This window comes from Vidua chalybeata, chromosome 2 (assembly GCF_026979565.1).
Source record: "Vidua chalybeata isolate OUT-0048 chromosome 2, bVidCha1 merged haplotype, whole genome shotgun sequence".
Lineage (NCBI taxonomy): Eukaryota > Metazoa > Chordata > Aves > Passeriformes > Viduidae > Vidua > Vidua chalybeata.
Genome location: NC_071531.1, coordinates 101,518,656 through 101,536,465, shown reverse-complemented (window position 1 = coordinate 101,536,465; position 17,810 = coordinate 101,518,656). Strand labels below are relative to the sequence as shown.

The 17,810-nt window shown below is 35.5% G+C and overlaps 1 protein-coding gene across 2 annotated transcripts in view; it reads right to left on the bottom strand.

Moving 5' to 3' along the window:
* The window catches only part of VWA8 (von Willebrand factor A domain containing 8), a 180,126-nt gene that overhangs the window by 111,024 nt on the left and 51,292 nt on the right, over positions 1 to 17,810 (bottom strand). For both annotated transcript variants that reach the window (XM_053934989.1, XM_053934990.1), the window contains exons 11-17: positions 16,998 to 17,132; positions 16,837 to 16,914; positions 12,115 to 12,275; positions 10,839 to 10,952; positions 3,495 to 3,663; positions 3,135 to 3,212; positions 44 to 159 (exon numbers count right to left, since the gene is read on the bottom strand). In XM_053934989.1, coding sequence (XP_053790964.1) covers positions 44 to 159; positions 3,135 to 3,212; positions 3,495 to 3,663; positions 10,839 to 10,952; positions 12,115 to 12,275; positions 16,837 to 16,914; positions 16,998 to 17,132 — 851 coding nt within the window. The remainder of the gene's footprint in view (positions 1 to 43; positions 160 to 3,134; positions 3,213 to 3,494; positions 3,664 to 10,838; positions 10,953 to 12,114; positions 12,276 to 16,836; positions 16,915 to 16,997; positions 17,133 to 17,810) is intronic.

Sequence of the window (17,810 nt, the reverse complement as noted above, 5' to 3'; positions counted from 1 at the left end):
ACCAAGAAGCTCTTGGAACTTCCACCAAAACTAGCAGTTCTACCTGGAAAGGCAGGCTTTATTAACAGCATCATAAAGGCTTTCATCTGGATGTTGTGACAGTCGACGGCAAATTCGCAACAGTTGTCGAGTAGATAAAAACGAGGCCAGTGACTGCGCCTGTCAAAAAATACAGGGTAGTTTAATTATTTAATCCAAGTGAGGGATTTAGAGCAAACAAGTCAGGAGAAAAACTCAATCCAAAAGGAATAATTTCAACTTTTCTTCTCATTCATAGATGCTTTGTGCCTTCTACAGCAACTCATGCACTTCAATAGACAAGCTTGTAATTCTGTATTTTTTGCAGTAAGTCACTGTCGTGGAAATCATTATGTCATCAAAAGATTAGTCTTAAAATATCACTTTTATCAGCAACAGGAAGAAAAATGTGCTGTGAACTGAATTTTATGTGCAATACAAACCCTAACATTAATACCCGTCATAAAAACCAGGTTAGCTATTGTGAAAGGATCGATGTGCTAAAAAGTCATCTGCTCTTCACAAACTACATATGAGCTCCACATGTAATGCTCTGGCAAAAAGGTCCAGCAGGATTCTTAGACATATAAACAAGACAACACTGGGCAGCAGTACAGAGATTGTATCACCTCTGCACACGCCTGCTGGGCGGGCCATTACTGGAACACTGTGTCCTTTGCTGTTGCCCACATATTAAAACAGATGCTAAAAACTGGACATGGTTCAGCAAAGATTTACAGAAATTATTCAATGCTTGAGAAGGCAGACCTCAAACAAACATGGCACAATTTAAAAAACCAAACAAACAGAACCACAAAACAAGCAACCATGTATTTAAAGAAGGATCCAAAGACTGAGAAAGAAATCATTCTATAATTATATCTACCGGATGAAGGTATCTAATACAAATAGGTTCCTTATTTTAGCAGGAAACACACAACAATGAGTGTGATCTGATAAGTCACGCCATGTTTTGCCTGGGTCAAGTGAAATATTTTAATTAGGTAATTCAAAATGTTTTGTTTTGGTTTACACAAGTTTATATAAAATTTCTAATTGGATTAAAATTGTCTTAACATATGATGCTGTTTCAATTGGAAAAAAAAAACTTGACATTTGAAATCTAGGGGAAAAAATAAGAGAAAAACAACACTTCATGAATTTCAGAGCTTTTTCCCCCTTTATTAATTTTTAAGCATGAGAAGTATCTTAACACCAATTCCTTCCTCCAAAAAACAGCAGTTTTGACAAAAAGGCATTTAAATTAAAAAAAACCCAAAAAGTCAGTTCTATGAAATCACACAAAACTTCAAAACTTTTCTCAAATTATGAGAAAGGAAAGAATAATACTTTTTAGCATACCTCTGAGCAATGAGCAAGAATTATTTAGATTTGCCTAACTGCAAAGATTACTACACCTGTTCCTCCTGCTTTCACTGACAGAAGATTGTGAAGCATCTTCTGAACAACCATAGTTTACAAGCCAGCACTGTGGACACTGTGATGTAAATGATGGCATTTAATGAGTTACTTCAAGACCTACTCAGCCATACCTGAAGCAAGGGCAAGGGTAAATATTCTATCCTTACTATCCATAGAGGATATGACCATTGAGGAAAAGTTGTATCACATCTCCTGAGTATTTCCAACTGGTAGTTGAAAGTATTGTCAACAAAATTTCGTCCTCTATTACCTTATTTGTTTGAGTTTTTTATATCGAACAACCGCAAACTCAAAACTGTGTTAGTGACATTTTTTAAAATATGTATCTATGAGGCATCTAATTCAACTGGATCTTGATTGTGGCCTCCAGATTCTATTGTAAATCAAGGAAACAATTACAATGATGCAGACAATGCCCATAGAGTGAACAGTCTACAGGTATTCTATTGTTAACAAAATCACTTTAAACAATGGTTAATATTTCAGTAGAATCTCTGGCAGAGACTTATTTACTTAGACAACTCTATAAATAGCCTAATGTACATAAGGCACACATTTAATCTCTCTGCACAGGTGCGCTGTTCCCAACATGTCTCATGTCACTGCTGATCTACAAGAATCCTCTCTCAAACCATACTGTGACTCACTTCTCATTCAGTATCACATAATTCATTTAGGTATTTCACAATTCTACAGATATCCACATATTTGGAAAAGATTTTTGTGATGCTCTATTCAGGCATGGTATTTCTCCAAGTATGTCCAAACTGATACATTTATACATTAGATGTAGGAAGCTGAACTGATGATTATAACAACTGTCACAACAGTGTACCTAGAAGTCCATTTTTTATTTACTTTTTTAAGCTCCAAAGAACATAACAGCCTCTCTCAGCTCCTTTATAGTAAAACTATAAAAGCTATTATCAATATTAAAATAGTGGAATCTAAGGACAATGAATTAAATTTATTAAGCACCTGTTAAGCTGGTATTGCTGGATTCCAATAAAAATGTTTTACATTTTACTTACATCAAGGCATGCTGAGTTTTAGCTGCCATAGCAATAATTTCTTTTTCTTGTCACCATGATTTAACTGTATTTTTAAAGAATTCTGTGGTCACTTTGTCAGCAGAACTTATTTTTCCTGACATTACTTCTTTAATAGAATAGCCTATAGCAGCAACGCAGCCAGGAGTTCTGGAGCATTCTATTTTTTGAATCTGCTGCTGCCTGTTGTCATTTTATAATGACTACATAGCTCCTATTGCTCAAAAAGCCCCAATAACTTCAGCTATCAATTTTACAATTACTAAAGCAAAGTAATCAAAAAGTACCCAAACACATGTGATTATATCCATACACATTCAAAAGGCACCTCAGCATGTTATAATGTGAGCCACACCTAAACTCACTGTGTTCTGTTCTTGATTCTCTGGGATTTGTACAAATTCCTAGAACTTATGGAGATTCCAAATACACACATCATAAATCAAAGAATTTTATAGTATGCAGCACAGTAATTGCCAGCAATAGCTTTCTGGGGCTGGTTTGCCAATCAGGCAGCCTTTGAAAAAACGCTATAGCTTAGCACGTTTCACCTGGGCTTTGTTAAGACAGTCACAGCAGGAGATAGTAAATTCAAAGAGAAAAAAAGAAAAAAAAATGGCTCACAGTGGTATCATTTGTCTCCCGAAGCTTGTGTGTTACTGACAACAACTTTTCCACAGCCACACTGGGTACATTTGGAATCTGGTTGAAAGAAAAACAGTATTAATCTTACCTATTAATCAAGATATCCAAGTTCCACATATGCAATAACCATGGCATTGCCACAGTTGCTTTATGACAAAGAGTACTTTTTATTACAGCAGTATTCAATATCAAAATAAGAATTATGGCATTAAATGATAAACAGGTATGTTGATAAGCTTCGAAAATCAGCTTCTTTATTCTACACTGAAATAGCAATATATTTTATATGTAATCCTGTTCAGTAAGCCAGTAATTGCCTAAAGTACTGAATATACTTACCATTTGTTTAATAACTTCAATTTCTTCACTCTTGCTTAAAGATCGAACATTATGAAAAAGAAACAGTGTCAAAAACTCTGGACCCAGCCATTGTTGGGTACTACTTCCAATGACAGGAGGTTCTGCTAAGACCACTATTCTGAAAGAAGGATGGATAGGAAAGATAGACCTGCAAAAAAAGAGTTTAAAAATGCATTACCTGGCTTAAGGAATGAATACCAGATTTTATTTTTACAATAGATGAAAAAAAGATAAATTATTGTACTGAAACATAATGGAGTATATCCAGATTATTTGCAATGCAACTTTATTTTTAAAAAAAAAGAAAATGCACAGGCTGCATAAAGCAACTTGGAATTTTTTTTAATTTACACATTTTTTTATGCTCAGAAGTCTACCCAATTCTCTTCATTTGCAACAGGACCTGCATGCTTCAAGATGGACAAATATGACCAACTAAGCTACAGTCTACTGTGCTGTATGTCTGAAATAGGCACATCTCACTCATTTCATGGACTTCTACAAGTGCTTTACCTACAACAGGGTGTCTCACAGGCAACTCAGGGACAAAAGAAGACCTACCAGAGCTGCAGTAACAAGTAACTTTTTTACTGAATTGAACTGACAGAAAGGATGACACTGTAGAGATTTGCCTAGATACTGTGAAGAGCTGAATTTAGTAACAGTTTAGGAACATTCCCTTACAGATGCTCTTTGTGGTCCTTGGATTAATATGTCTAACTTCATAACACTCCTGAAAGCTATGCTTCAAAGACCAACCCAGTCACTTCACCCCTGGCTCATTTTAGAGTCAGCATGAGGAGACAGGTCTCTCCAGTGGGAGATTAAGATTTACAAGAACTTCAGAATTGCTGTCCTGGCTCCTTAAATCAACCAAGCACACAAGTCTAGCCACAACAAGTAGTCTGCCTCTCTCATATTCCTTCAGCACCCCCCAACCATATCTTCAAAGACATCACAGGATAGAACCTTATTTGCTTTAATTTATCTTTGCCCAAAAATTTTTTCTAATACTGTTCTGAACTTCCCTTCTTCATCCTATCTGCCTCCACAGCTTCCTGTGAAAAAACATGCACTGTTCCTGGCTGTAAAATAATAAAAGGTACTTTTATTATTATTGTTTTTTAAGTCTTTATAGCACTGACCTCCTAGCCTAAGTCAGTGTTTCCCAGTTCTTCTCACTTGAGGATTTGGTAACTAACAGTCTTGACTCCACTGAAGATAATGGGAACTTGCAACACAAACTTAAAAATACAACTTTCAGATGTGTATTTTAGGGCACTAAAAGTCTGCTGCCTTGAATTTTGATATCTTTGCCTTCTTCACATCTTTTGTATCCCTTATCTGTGTAATATTTTCACCTCCTCTGACTGGGCACTCATTGGTACTCATTAATCAGCACACCTGCAAGACCACAGCATCACAGAGAATCAGTGAATAGTCTGAGCTGACAGCAACAGAGAAGGATCATCAAGTCCAGCTCTTAAGTGAATGATCCATACAGAGATCAGACCTGTGACCTTGGTGTTATTGGCACCATGATTTGGCCAACAGAGTTGATCTCCAAAAGCAGCAGAAACAACGGAGTAACACATCAGATACAAAAGCCAGTCAAATTTTGTCCAAGAAGGACCTGCTTTCATCAGCTAATTTTACAGTACTCTTATTAAAATAGAGGATGTTCATTTATTAAAATAGAGAATGTTCATTTGGAAAAAGCAAGTGAAATTTGATTAGGCAAAAATTTATATTGCTGTTACCATGTCATTTTCCATAAAGATTACTGAAGACATAAATTGACAAATCTACTGCATAGTTGGCTCATTTGTGCATCACAACAATAAACCTGTGATACAACTGGGCAATTACAGCAGTCTCTTGTATCAAAGCAAACAAAGCCAGTGGTATTAGTTATTCTCAGCTGAGTGTTATAAGCCTAGAAGCTACTCCTTGATTGATGAAAATAGAAATAGATGTCTGAAAACATCACATGAAAGAGGAACCAATGGGAATGTCACTGTCATTAAGCATAAAAGAAGGTCAGGGAACATTAGCCAACTTTCTTATAGAAGAAAACATTTCCTAGATAGGATAAATACATATACTTTCAGGCTTATCTTCCCTAGCACTACTAAGAAAAAAAAGCAAACATCCTCCAGACATCCATCAAATTCTGGCCCTTCTGCAATACCGTAAGAGAAGACAAGAAGGAGTCGACTTTTCAGGTGAAGGAATTGTTTTTCTTTTGTATCATTTCCTGGTAAAGAAATCACATTTCTTCTGTATCAGCTCCTAGTCACTGCCCTCAAAGGGCTTGGTGGGGACAGCGGGGAAAAGCACGGAAAGAAGTGAGAAGAGAGGAGATGCAAAGTCAGCGCAAGCTAACTTGGCGATATCAGTTCAATTCACTGACATACTCTCTAGACTTGAACAACGTCACTGCTCTAGGTTTCCAGGTTGTAAACATGAATAAAACTATTTGGCTATTTCAAAAGCCTATTGTTTGGAGTGATGTTTGCAATGCTGAAAATATCAGGCTAAGTGTATTATTAAACAAATACCATAAATGACTCAGTTCTGCAGTGCTAAATTCCCATCTTCCATCAGCACAACTGAAGAGCTTCAAAGTTGTTCCATCACATTACAGATCAATTCTCAAAAAGAACACAATATGGAGAGCTCCTACATGGAGCTGTACTTCACAGAAAAGAAATCTTTGACATGACAAGAAATCTTGTGGGTTTTACAGATCAAGATGAAGTAAGTGTATCTTCTTAAAAACTTGGCATCTTTTAAATTAGTGAGCCTCAAACACAGTGGGAAGATTTGATGTTAACCGATTCATGCAAAGAGTCTATCCTTCTCTCTATTAAACATTTACTGACAATACAGGCAGCAAGGCACTCTCCTAATAAAATGAGTGTTCTTCTTTTGACATCACTGTTTAATTTTTCAGCCAAGAATTACCACCATTGCTCTTACAAAGAAAATCACACACATTGATCAGGGTGATTTTAAGGAAAGATTTTCTTGTTATTGACCATGGTTCTGAGCAATTGACGCTTCTCATAAAAAACAGAATAAAATAAAATGCAGAACAGCATTTCTAATGCCATTTTTTCTAAAACCAAACTATTTTTTATTATCTCTTCCTGTAACATGATTTAATAAATCTCATTTTCTATCAAATTTTGTAAGTGGGGAATTATTCTAACCCTAGAACCAAAATGACCTATTGTTATTTTCTTGTTGTTTCTTTTAAATTTCACCACAATCTAACATTAACAGATGCCTTTATCTTAAAATTCACTAAACTGGAAAAAAGCCAAACCCTTAAACAACAAAGCAAATAAAAGCTTAAAAATGTAAGCAATTAAAAATTCTATTGCTTGTTAAATTTACTCCCTGCCACAATTACACACATTTGTCTTATCTACTGTGCAATCCCTTTCAACCTAACCACACAGAAAAGAATCCACTGTCTGCAAGGCATTAAACCACCCATGCATTATGAGAGACTTCTTTTAGTTTTTGAACTATCCTATTATGTACCTACTCCTAGATTTTCCCATAATAGCTGCCTATCTGTTCACCACACCAAGAACTTAGCATCTGTGTGTGCTGAGGGGGTATACCCACACAAACAGGTTATATACTGCAGCCTGAAATAAACAAACACGTCACTGTTTGATTTGTAAAGGCTGTGTGCTACCTTTACAGTATCTATCTGGGTGAAGTAATGGATGATTACAGAAGAAATTCTATGCAGAAGTCTATGCACACTCCTTGGACACACTTTCTTTTACTCTCTGAACTTGTTCAGGGAAATGAATCATGCAGTCATTAAATGAATAAGTTATCAGCAGCTATAATTTCCTTCTATGTAAAATATCTTTAAGGACCATCTGTCACTTTCTCAAGGGCACCTTTTTTTCTTCTCCTTAAACTCATGAACATGAATTCTTAGTTTCCTCAGAGGAGCGAATGAGTTCTGCAACCATTTGCTAACAACTTCACAGCCAAACTAGCATAATAAAGAATACCAGAAAAAGGACTCTGTGGCCATTAACTAGCTACTTTGCAGCTTAGAGGCTTTCAGCAGGGCAAAGAGTATCCCAAAATGTCCCAAAGGCAATGCACTGCTTGCAATTGTCACTCCTGAAAGAGCTATTGTACCCACCAGCCTGAAGCCCTTCTTAGAAAAATGGAAATTTTTCTACAGATGTAGAAATGTAACGAAATAATAGTGAACATACTACTCAATGACAATAATTAACCTCATTTAAAATCAAAATATACTTTATTAGCTCTTACAAAAGTAATAAAACTTTGAAATGTTGTCAAACATGTAACATATGAATAATAGTGCTCTAATGTGCAAAAACTGAAAACAACCTGACAACCAAACCATACTTTCCTCTTTGTTCAGCACCTCTAATAGCATCATCACGGTTTAAGCATATTCACATTCTCTACTGTAATACTGTCTGCATTTGTACACAGAGGCATATGATTTCTCAAGGTCACAGTATGATCTAAATACCATCCCTTTAGTAAAAAAACACAAGCAAACCTCTTGATCCTCTTCTACTACACATATGAGTATTTTTACCATTGAAGCACTAAACATTAAAAAGGCACTAAAACTGCAGGAACATATTAATATTCACTTATTGGAAAATTAGGTAGACAACGTGTCACTCAAACATTACAGATTCAGTCACAACAAAACTGAGAATGACATCATCTATTCCACAGGCCTGGCAAAAAGCAGTTGCACTGAAATCATTTTAGTCAAATCCAGCAAATCAGGGTAAGTAAAGCTGTCTTTCATCTTCAGAAATCCAGCTAAAGCCACTAGTCACAGTCATTGGCATGCAGCAAGAGAGATGTCCCTCATCAACATGGAAAACATCTCCCATTTGTGATTTGGGTAAGAATTTGCCCAACCAATCTGCTAATAATTCATATTACAACATACTCTATGTAGCTTCTCCAAAGATTTCTCCAAAGTATTTATTGCAGGCAAAGGAGGGATGGTGAGCACTGTTGGGATTAAAATCTGTGATTAAAGCAGCTGTAAGTACCCCAGATATAATTTGATAGATTAATTCTGCTGGATTCTGCAACACTGGAAGGGTACTGAAGTGACTGATAACTACTGCTGAAAAGGATGAGTAGCAAGGGCAAATACAGTCCTGGAATCAAACAGGAATTACTGACATTGCATCCTGGAGTCAGTTAAAAGGCAGTGATGTTTTCAAAATATACAAGTCACCAAAATCAGGATGAGGTCCTGGAACACCTTCATTTCCTCAAGGGCTGATGAGAACAGTATCCTCTCTATAGAGGAGTCCTCCAGGGATGTCAAAGAAGCTCAAAGCCAAAACCAAAGAAGTAGACACATGTTTGCAATTAGTTTAACCTAATTTTTTAAAATAAGTCATTACAGAAAACAAGGGCAGATTGAACACTTCACCTAGGAGGTGAAGATTCTCAGCAAAATGGACTTCAGATAATTGAGGAAGAAGAATTTTCATCTGCATCCAAGATGGTGCTAAATGGTCACACTGAGCTTCCAGACATAAGAATGTCTACACAATGGGATATCTGTTTCTAAGACCAAGTACTAATCAGAAATACATTTATGTCTAATACAACAGACACCCTTTGCTTATGGATTAGAGAGTGAAAGCTCACTGTCAGTCAAACAGATAATTAAGAGATTAGCAACTCAGAAACATTATATTATAAAATACTGAGGTGGTTTGATAAAAGCAGTATATTGAGATCTGAAGGAAAGACAGACAGTCTTTCAAGGAAAGCAAAAAAAACCCCAACTTTTGGAGCCTTCAAAGTAGCCAAAACAATGCAGATTTACCACTGAACAGCTGAACCAAAAGGTTTACTCAATGAGGCTGAAAAGAAGGAAAGCAGATACACAGGTGACACAAAGGAGAAGGGTCTGCAGAACAATAATTAAAGAAGACAGCTTGGACAGTGCTCATGGTCTAACAGATAATGAAGATTAAAGGGAGCACACTGCCAAAACAGCCATTGTTAGAACAAAAAAAGGATGTGCAGGATCCAGATGTAAATCTCTATTCTTGTGAGAGAGATTTAATCCACTAGGAGTGGTCGCTCTGAAGATGAATGTGTGATGAACCATTCAGGTTTTTGGAGTATATTGGCAATGAACTAAAGGGTTCAAGGCAAAACAGCACAGCCACTACCATTCTGCCTGAAAGCAGGTTGGACAAAACCATGAACACAGAGCAGGGAGGAGACTGGCACAACAGATATTTCGTAGTAAAAAGTCTGATGCAAAGTAGGAATACCATCCCAGATGGGCCCTTGGAGCTTTTTTGCTGCTCTTTTCAACATCTGTGCTTAAAATCCTGATAAACAGAACACTTCCCTGTTACATATTTCTTCACACAAATAAAACAAATGCAGGAAATTACCATCTAGCTAGGTGTACTGCCTCTGCAGACTGGACAGAATTTGCAACAAATAGGCTTAGAATGAAGTTTGAGTTTTTTGTTGGTTTTATAGGAGCAATTCTTGCCTTATTTTTTTTTAAACCCACAGTATTTTGATTGAAAAGGTAACCAGAAATATTGAAACAAGTAAGAAGTAAAAGAAAAGCAGCTTTTCTAAAGGGCAGACTATGGAGGCCAAAGAAAAAAATCAGACTCAGCAAGACACTGAGAGAAAACATGTGGCATATCATGACTGCACCCCTGCTATAAACCCATCAGGCCTCTTCAAAGTTTGGGCACACGCACACCCTGCAGCATAACATTTCTATCTGTGGAATGTTTCTAGCAGACGAGTGGAAGTAAAGGAACAAAAAGAATAACCATAATGGGTCCCAACCCATCCTTAGGATTTCCTGCCCCATATTAATTGTAAATTAAATACCAGCTTTCTAGCTCATGAGGCAAAAGGAAGTAACAAGTAGTATTTAACTTCAATTTAGCTTTATTTTCCAAGACTTTTAATAAAATGTTTCAAAATTAAGTACTATATAGCTTTATATCTATTTTTATACCTACTTAGAATTTCTTTTCAATTTCTAACTCCTTCTCTTAAAGGTTATTGAATGTTTTCCTTTTAGTTCAAGCACTCTAAACAGGATATAATTTTGCCATACCACAAAAAGAAATAGAGCTAAGGAGGAGCCTTATGTTTAAAATATGTTTCTCTTAGCAATTAAAAGGAATCAGTTTAACAGAAAAGCATTTTTCATTTTTTTTATTAGACAAAAAATTATAAAACTGAAATGCTGTTTGCATTCTATAGTCGTAGCTGATACTTTACCTCTCCTGTAGTTTCTCATCAGAGAGCTGCAATTCTTCTTTTAAGTTTTGGTATCTATCTTCCCTTAACAATCTGGTGCCATCATAGAGAGTCAGTTCTCTGTCATGTACTAGTCTGAAAATAAAGAATAAGCTCTATCTTGACTTTGATTAATTTCTATAATACATATAACAACTAAGGGTGTTTTTAAAAGTGATCTCAGTTAAATTATACCTCAGTAAAAAGAAAAAATGATACCACCTCAAGATGCATCCAGGCATGGAGGTAAAACAACATACATAAGTTTTAATGCATAGTCAATCAATTTAAATCCATATGGTAAGAACATGAAAAATAAAACATGCTGTCTTATCAGTGGAGTGTGCATAAATGGCACAAAACTGCTTTTTTGTTATGCTTGTACCAAATAATATACTTTTATTTCTTGAAATGCTATCTTTCAGCTGCCTTTAATGATTAATATACATACAGACCCAGGTTTTATTTTGTGATATGCAGAAGTTGATTAGCTCTAATGCCTGCACATGTCAAAACTAAAAATCCGAAAGGAACACTAAAAAGATGAAAAGGCAAAAACACAGGCAAGTATAAATCTCTGTTCTGTCTTTCTGCACATATATGTAATAAGAGAAAGAAGAAAATGTTTTTGCTATAACCTGCTTTTAAAGCTCACTATGTCCTCTGATTTGCAAAAGTCAGTATATGATGTATGCATATGAAATGGCATAAAAATTTGACCGGACAGTATAAATAATTATTAACATAGTATTTGCTATTACTGTGTTCTGTGAAGTTTAATTTATTTTTATTGAATTATGAAATAATGTTTAGAAAGAGATCTTTGCAATCAATATAAAGTATGCTGTGTAACATATTTTATATTATAACATACTTGTTTAGAAGCAGAATGCAAAGTGTTTCAAACATTTTCTGACAATATTGCATTTTAAAATTGTTGCACAAATATTACTAATTTTAGATTTCATAATTCTAGAATAAAATCTAGCTCATTCCAAAATTCAGACTAACACTCTATTTACAACAGGCTGAAATTTCCTGTATTATTTTAGGTTTACAAAAAATTAAAGAATTGCTTCTGCTCTTAAGTAAAAAAATGAGCACTACATATTCTATGAAACTTCAATGCTCAGCTTGATCTTTACAGTATTCCTGAAGTTCCAAAGCCATATTCACCAGCAGCAACTTAAGGTCTCAGTATGCATGCACTCAATACACACATCACGTGCACCCAACTTATCCAAGCTGACATCCTGACCTTTGGAGCACAGCTAGAGTGCCAGGGTTAATTCGATGGATGCCATCAAGAAGAACAAGCTTTCCTTCCAGAGCTGCAGTGACAAGCGGCGATGGTCTCCAAGCAGTATCTCCATTTGGAAGAGTGTACCTTTGCTGTAGCAAATCTCTAGCTGTCATATCCTGGAAGTATCAGTCCATCAGAAGAATATAATTATGATCTATTCTCTTAATTTACAAGTACACACTTTCTCCTTAAAAAGCTGCATTCTGTTCTTCCCAAGAATAAAGGAAGGAAATCTTCAACTGCTTTTCCAAACAGTATTAGCAATACACACACAAAGCTACTCACAAAATGATAAATAGTCTTTGCAAGTTCTAGACTTGCCAATATCACCTCTTTGAAACAAGAATGAAGCCTTTCTCCCCCCTGCCTCTTTAACAAAACACAAGCATATGACAACTTGTACACAGCCCTGCGCACAGAAGGGGGCAGCAATTTACACCTGGAGCAAACAAGAATAATTTCTTTCATACGGAAGCCACCTGAAGGAGCAAAGATTTTATCATTAATCTTGAACACAAACCAGCATGACATTCCACCTCTCAGGAGGAAAATACTGCTGGAAGCATCAGAGAATAATGAACAGGGTAAGAAAGAAGCCCATAACATAGAATTTATCAAAAGTACATAGCCTAGCACAAAATAATACTCAAGGAATAAAACCAAAGACAAAATCTAGCATATCCTCCAGCACACATATTTTAGATATTCCACTACAACAGGTAAGCACAAGAGAAACAAAGACATAATAGTAATTGCTGTGAACACAACCCAAAATCAGATAAAAACATATTTTCTATTGTAATTGTAGCTTTTGCATATGTCTTTTTCACAACCCTAAACCTTTGAACTTTAAGGAATAAAAATAGAATACATTACGTCATATGGCCTGAATAATTTCCTTTTTCTACATTTCCTTAAAAGCCCTAAAATAACAGGACAAAGTCTGGTTCCTTCAGTGTTTCCACATTTATTTAAAGTCTCACATTCAAATCCACAAAACCATACCATATTTTTATTGTTGTATTTCTATTGTTTCACTGCTGTGTTCACTCTTCTATATTATTAATGAATTAGACATTAAGTATTTTTTTAAAAGAGAGAAAAATGTGGGCTTTGGACTTGCTTAAGAACTGTGCATTCAGCAGCTAGCAAATGCTGTAATGAATATTTTACTAACACACCTTTGGATAATTCACCTCTAGAGAAATGAAACAACATACAGTATGAATTGACTGAGAACCTGGTATGCTGTACTCCATGTCCATCTCTAATTCCAAAAATGAGAACCATGTGTTAATTTTCTGCAGATAAACTCAGAAGAATATTTTGTGCAAAATATTTTCTGAAATAGAACATGAATATAACACTGTGATTTAAATGGTTGAATGAGATTCAGTTGAGATTCAATTAAGGGATGATTAAATACCATTGCTAACAAATGCACAGTTTTTGTAAGGAACTTATTTTATGGCTAAGTACCTGCCCAGTGATTTATTGTGCTTATTTATTTACTCTAACTCAATTTTTACTAAGTTTTATTCAAATCACTAAATATATGATATTAAAACTAGTCTTACGATACTCTAATGCTAAAAAAGCCTCCCATTGGAGGGGAGGTAACTAAAGTATAAGAAATAATTATTCCTCTTATTTTGGACAAAGCAATGACAACAATATATTTGCCTTGTGAAACAGAAAGCTTGTTTTAATTTGTAGCAGTCATTATAACTTACATGTTTTACATTTCATTGTTTATTTTCTGGAGCAGTTTGTATACAAGAAAAAAAAATTAGGAGAAAAATCAAGTAGGATAACTTCTTTTGCACTCCCTCTAGCAGCTATACCAACACAAGCCTCCATGGCTTGTAGTACTAATCATTTTCTTGGCAATTATGAGGTGAAGAATCTACATTTCCTGCTTTTTATGCATATTTGGACTCATCATTTGTTAGTATTTCTCAAATAAAAAACTGGAAGGATTTAGTAAAGAAAAATTATGAGGTCAGGAAAAAAAAAAAGTCCTAGAAACAAAACCATCACAGTACACAAACATTAATGATGTGCTTACAAAACTGTTTTTGCTAGGGAAGAAAATGAGCAAGCTGCTGGAAAACTGTTATAACATGACTTCGACTGTTACTTTTCTCCCCCTCTGAAATTCTGGGGGGAGAAAATATTTTATTTCAAGCATTTGGACTAAAACTTCCCTAGTTACAGTCCACAAAGCACTAACTGGCTACTGCTTTTCATTTGCTGTTGCTTAACTGCGTTAAGAGACAACTTAAAAACAAACCTTTCCTAATCAGGATGAATTTCCTTTCTCAGCAATCTACCTACATGGAACTGCATATAATGAGAAATCCATATAATGATGTCAGATATCACAAATGAAACAGGAACTTCTCTCTCAGCCAACTGTTAGTATAAGAGATGATCTATGTTCCAAAAGGTCCGCTTTAGGTAAATTTGATTCTCACTTCACAACACAAAAACTTTTAGAGTTGTTTTTTCTGTGAAATCAATATAGAGAAATACACCTTTTCACACTATTCAAGTTCTTCAATCAACTTCAGTTGCAAAGAATGATGAAGCAAATACTAAAAGACTATATAAATGTGTATATATATATATTAAAAAAAATTCCGAGAATTAATTTCTTCAGACAGCCTGAGCAGAAACGGTGCTATTGTTTCAGACCAAAGGTAAATGTCCCTATACTCATCTCTGTGCCTGCAAAAATTATCAGAAAGTAAATAACAACCATAGAACAAAGAAGAGCCTCCTTAATTTTAGAAATGGATTCAGGATAGTATGATGTCTCCTAAAAAAAACCCCAGAAGACATTTTATTGAATGAAAGTAGAAAAATATGGTAAATTTACAGCATTATCAAACTTTTATAGTCTTCACTGCTGAATTAGTGTATGAATTAAACATTTGTTCCATCATTAAATTATCCTATCACTCTGCCAGGCAAAGCCCCTGATAGGTTATATATTTTTAGAAAAACAAATGCATTCTGAAATTCTATTTACAGCTCAGCTACATTCATGTATGTTTATACACTGCTTTTTGTAAAAACTTTTGGGTTTATGTAACACACTGTACATTAGGAAACATTTACATGTATAGATACATATGTGGATCTTACCTAGGCTTGGCTACACAGGAATTTACAGTGAATAAGCAGCTCTCAGTCATTTATTTGCTTTATTGATACTGTTGTGATATCACCAAAAGCCTTTCTATAAAACCCCTTTGCCCTCTGAGGTTGATTAAACCCTGGTGAAACCAAAGGAAACATTCACTTCACTGAGAAATACCTCAAACATTTTCCTAGATTTTATTTTTATAGGAATTACAGATCCCTTTCAAAGAAAGATGTTTACTAAATAAATAGATCCATTGTCAGCGCTGCACATGTGGCTCCAAAAAGGAAGCCTTCTGCTCATATTCATTGAAGCCACACTAATTAAAGGTAGGAAGTTGAGAAACAGTGGCCATGTTTTTAAGCAAATAATTATCTAATTTTGCTGGTGAATACCAAATATTGTATTGTGTGCAACAATACAATGGTTAGGGTGTGCTTGCCCTTAAAGCAGGTTTGTCAAGTTGCAGAAGTTATTTTTCTGGGATGATTTTAAACTGTGTTTACAGTGACAAGTACAGAGAGAAGTACATAGAGTTGCTGGACACACAGTTCTAGCTCAGAAACTATACACCTATTTCAACAGGCCACTAGACAAAAGATAGTAGGCACTGCTGGGAATCCAGGTATATTATTATGAACATGACATAACACTGATGAGGATATGTAGCCTTAGAACCTAAATCTGCTCACACTTGGCCACGTTAAAGTGTAAGAAAAGGGCAGAAGACATCTGTCTGACTCCAGTTATGCAGAGTTTCTAAGTTTCTAAGTTTTCACCCTTATCTCCCCCCGAGTGCTGAAGCCACTCGGGGGGAGAAGGAAAAGCAGTGGGATCCTCTCTGAGGAGGTTCTCAACAGTGCAGGAGAATATAGAATGGACTGTCTTTATTCATCATCATCATCAGTATTTCTCTTTTCTATTTTCCTCTCACTTTTCCAGCCCTTCAACCTCACCACCCATCTCTGTCAGTGTTTCTCCCCACATGCCAGTACACTTTCAAATCAAATGCCACTGCTATTTCTTCCTTTGGAGGTCTCATGCTGCCTGGGAAAAAATTAAAGCAGAAAAGAGATCGAAGAAAGAGACCAGAATATTGCATTAAACCTGATAGTAATGTTTTCCTGCAGCATTGCCAATTATCACTTAGAACTGTAAATCCTGTTGTATTTGGCGTATTTTGACTCATAAGGCCATAGGACATCCTTGACTTTATATTTTATTTAAGCACTTTCCTTCCTCAGCGTTATAGAGACAACCTTACACATGTGACCTCTGTGTGAAAAGTAAGTAAATTAATTAATTCTATTTTCAAATCTTGTAATTTTTCAGCTTGTGCCATGAGGTTAGAGTGTACTACAATCTAAGACAGACAATTCTTTCCAAACAAGTACTGAGTGACCACTGGCTATGACATTGCTCTTAAGCTTGACAGAGCTTAGGGCTTGCAAAAACACCCAACACCTTTAGTGCTGTGAGAAAGTCTCTGTTTAAGACCATAGTTAAAGCATGATCATCAGCATGCTTACCTGGTATAGCATGATAGGTTCCATGCTGTATCCCAGTATATCAGCAAACTCCTTGGCAATAACTGTTTTGCCACAGCCCTAAAAAAGGTTAAAAAAATATTAATTAGATTACACTCTAAAGATCATGGGGAAAAAGGGAGAATAGAAATTTAAATTCTTACTTTTCCTCCAATTAAACACATATCTTTAACCATATGGGATTGCATCATTTCTGCCAACAGTTGATTATGGCTGGAAGTCCTTATGAAAGTATCTGATCGAGAATGATTTTTTAACATTCCAGTTCCAGCTGGAACCTAGAAGAAAAAAAAGTAAATCAAAATGCTAAATAAGCAATACTGTGATAACTCTAACTTTGTATGAACTAGGTTATGCTTGTCCAAAACTACTATAATATTTTGCTGATAATTGTCATCCATCAAACTAGAAACAGTCATGGTCACAGAATTAAACCCCCTAATTTCTAATAGACAAACTCTTTCACCTACTCTTCCTGAAAAAAATTAACAAAACATGAATCAATACAATTACAGCATCGGGGTATGCAAAGAACTTCAGGCTGTTCATGAAAGAGACAAGTAAGAAGTCACCAATATTCACTGCTCATCAGAGGAAAATGTAAGAGATAGAGCAATTAGTATTGTGAAAATCTGAAGGAACTACTTTGACCCAAACTTTGGAGAGATTTGATTGTTCACCACGTTAAGGCTCAGGCTCTACATTTCCACTTCCTGCTCTAGTCTGGAAACTGTTTAATCTGCAAACTTCTTATACCCTCCCATTCAGAGAGCATAAGAGAGGCATTCTGCAGAAGTACTTTCAGAACATATCACCTATATGTCAAATGAAAACAAAAATCTTTGCTTCAGAAAAGAACTGAATCAAGTTCCTACAGACTCAACTCTTCCTGAAAAATTCCCATTTGCTGTTATTCCACTCTTCATTTTCTCATGGTACAAACTCTCTTAGGATAT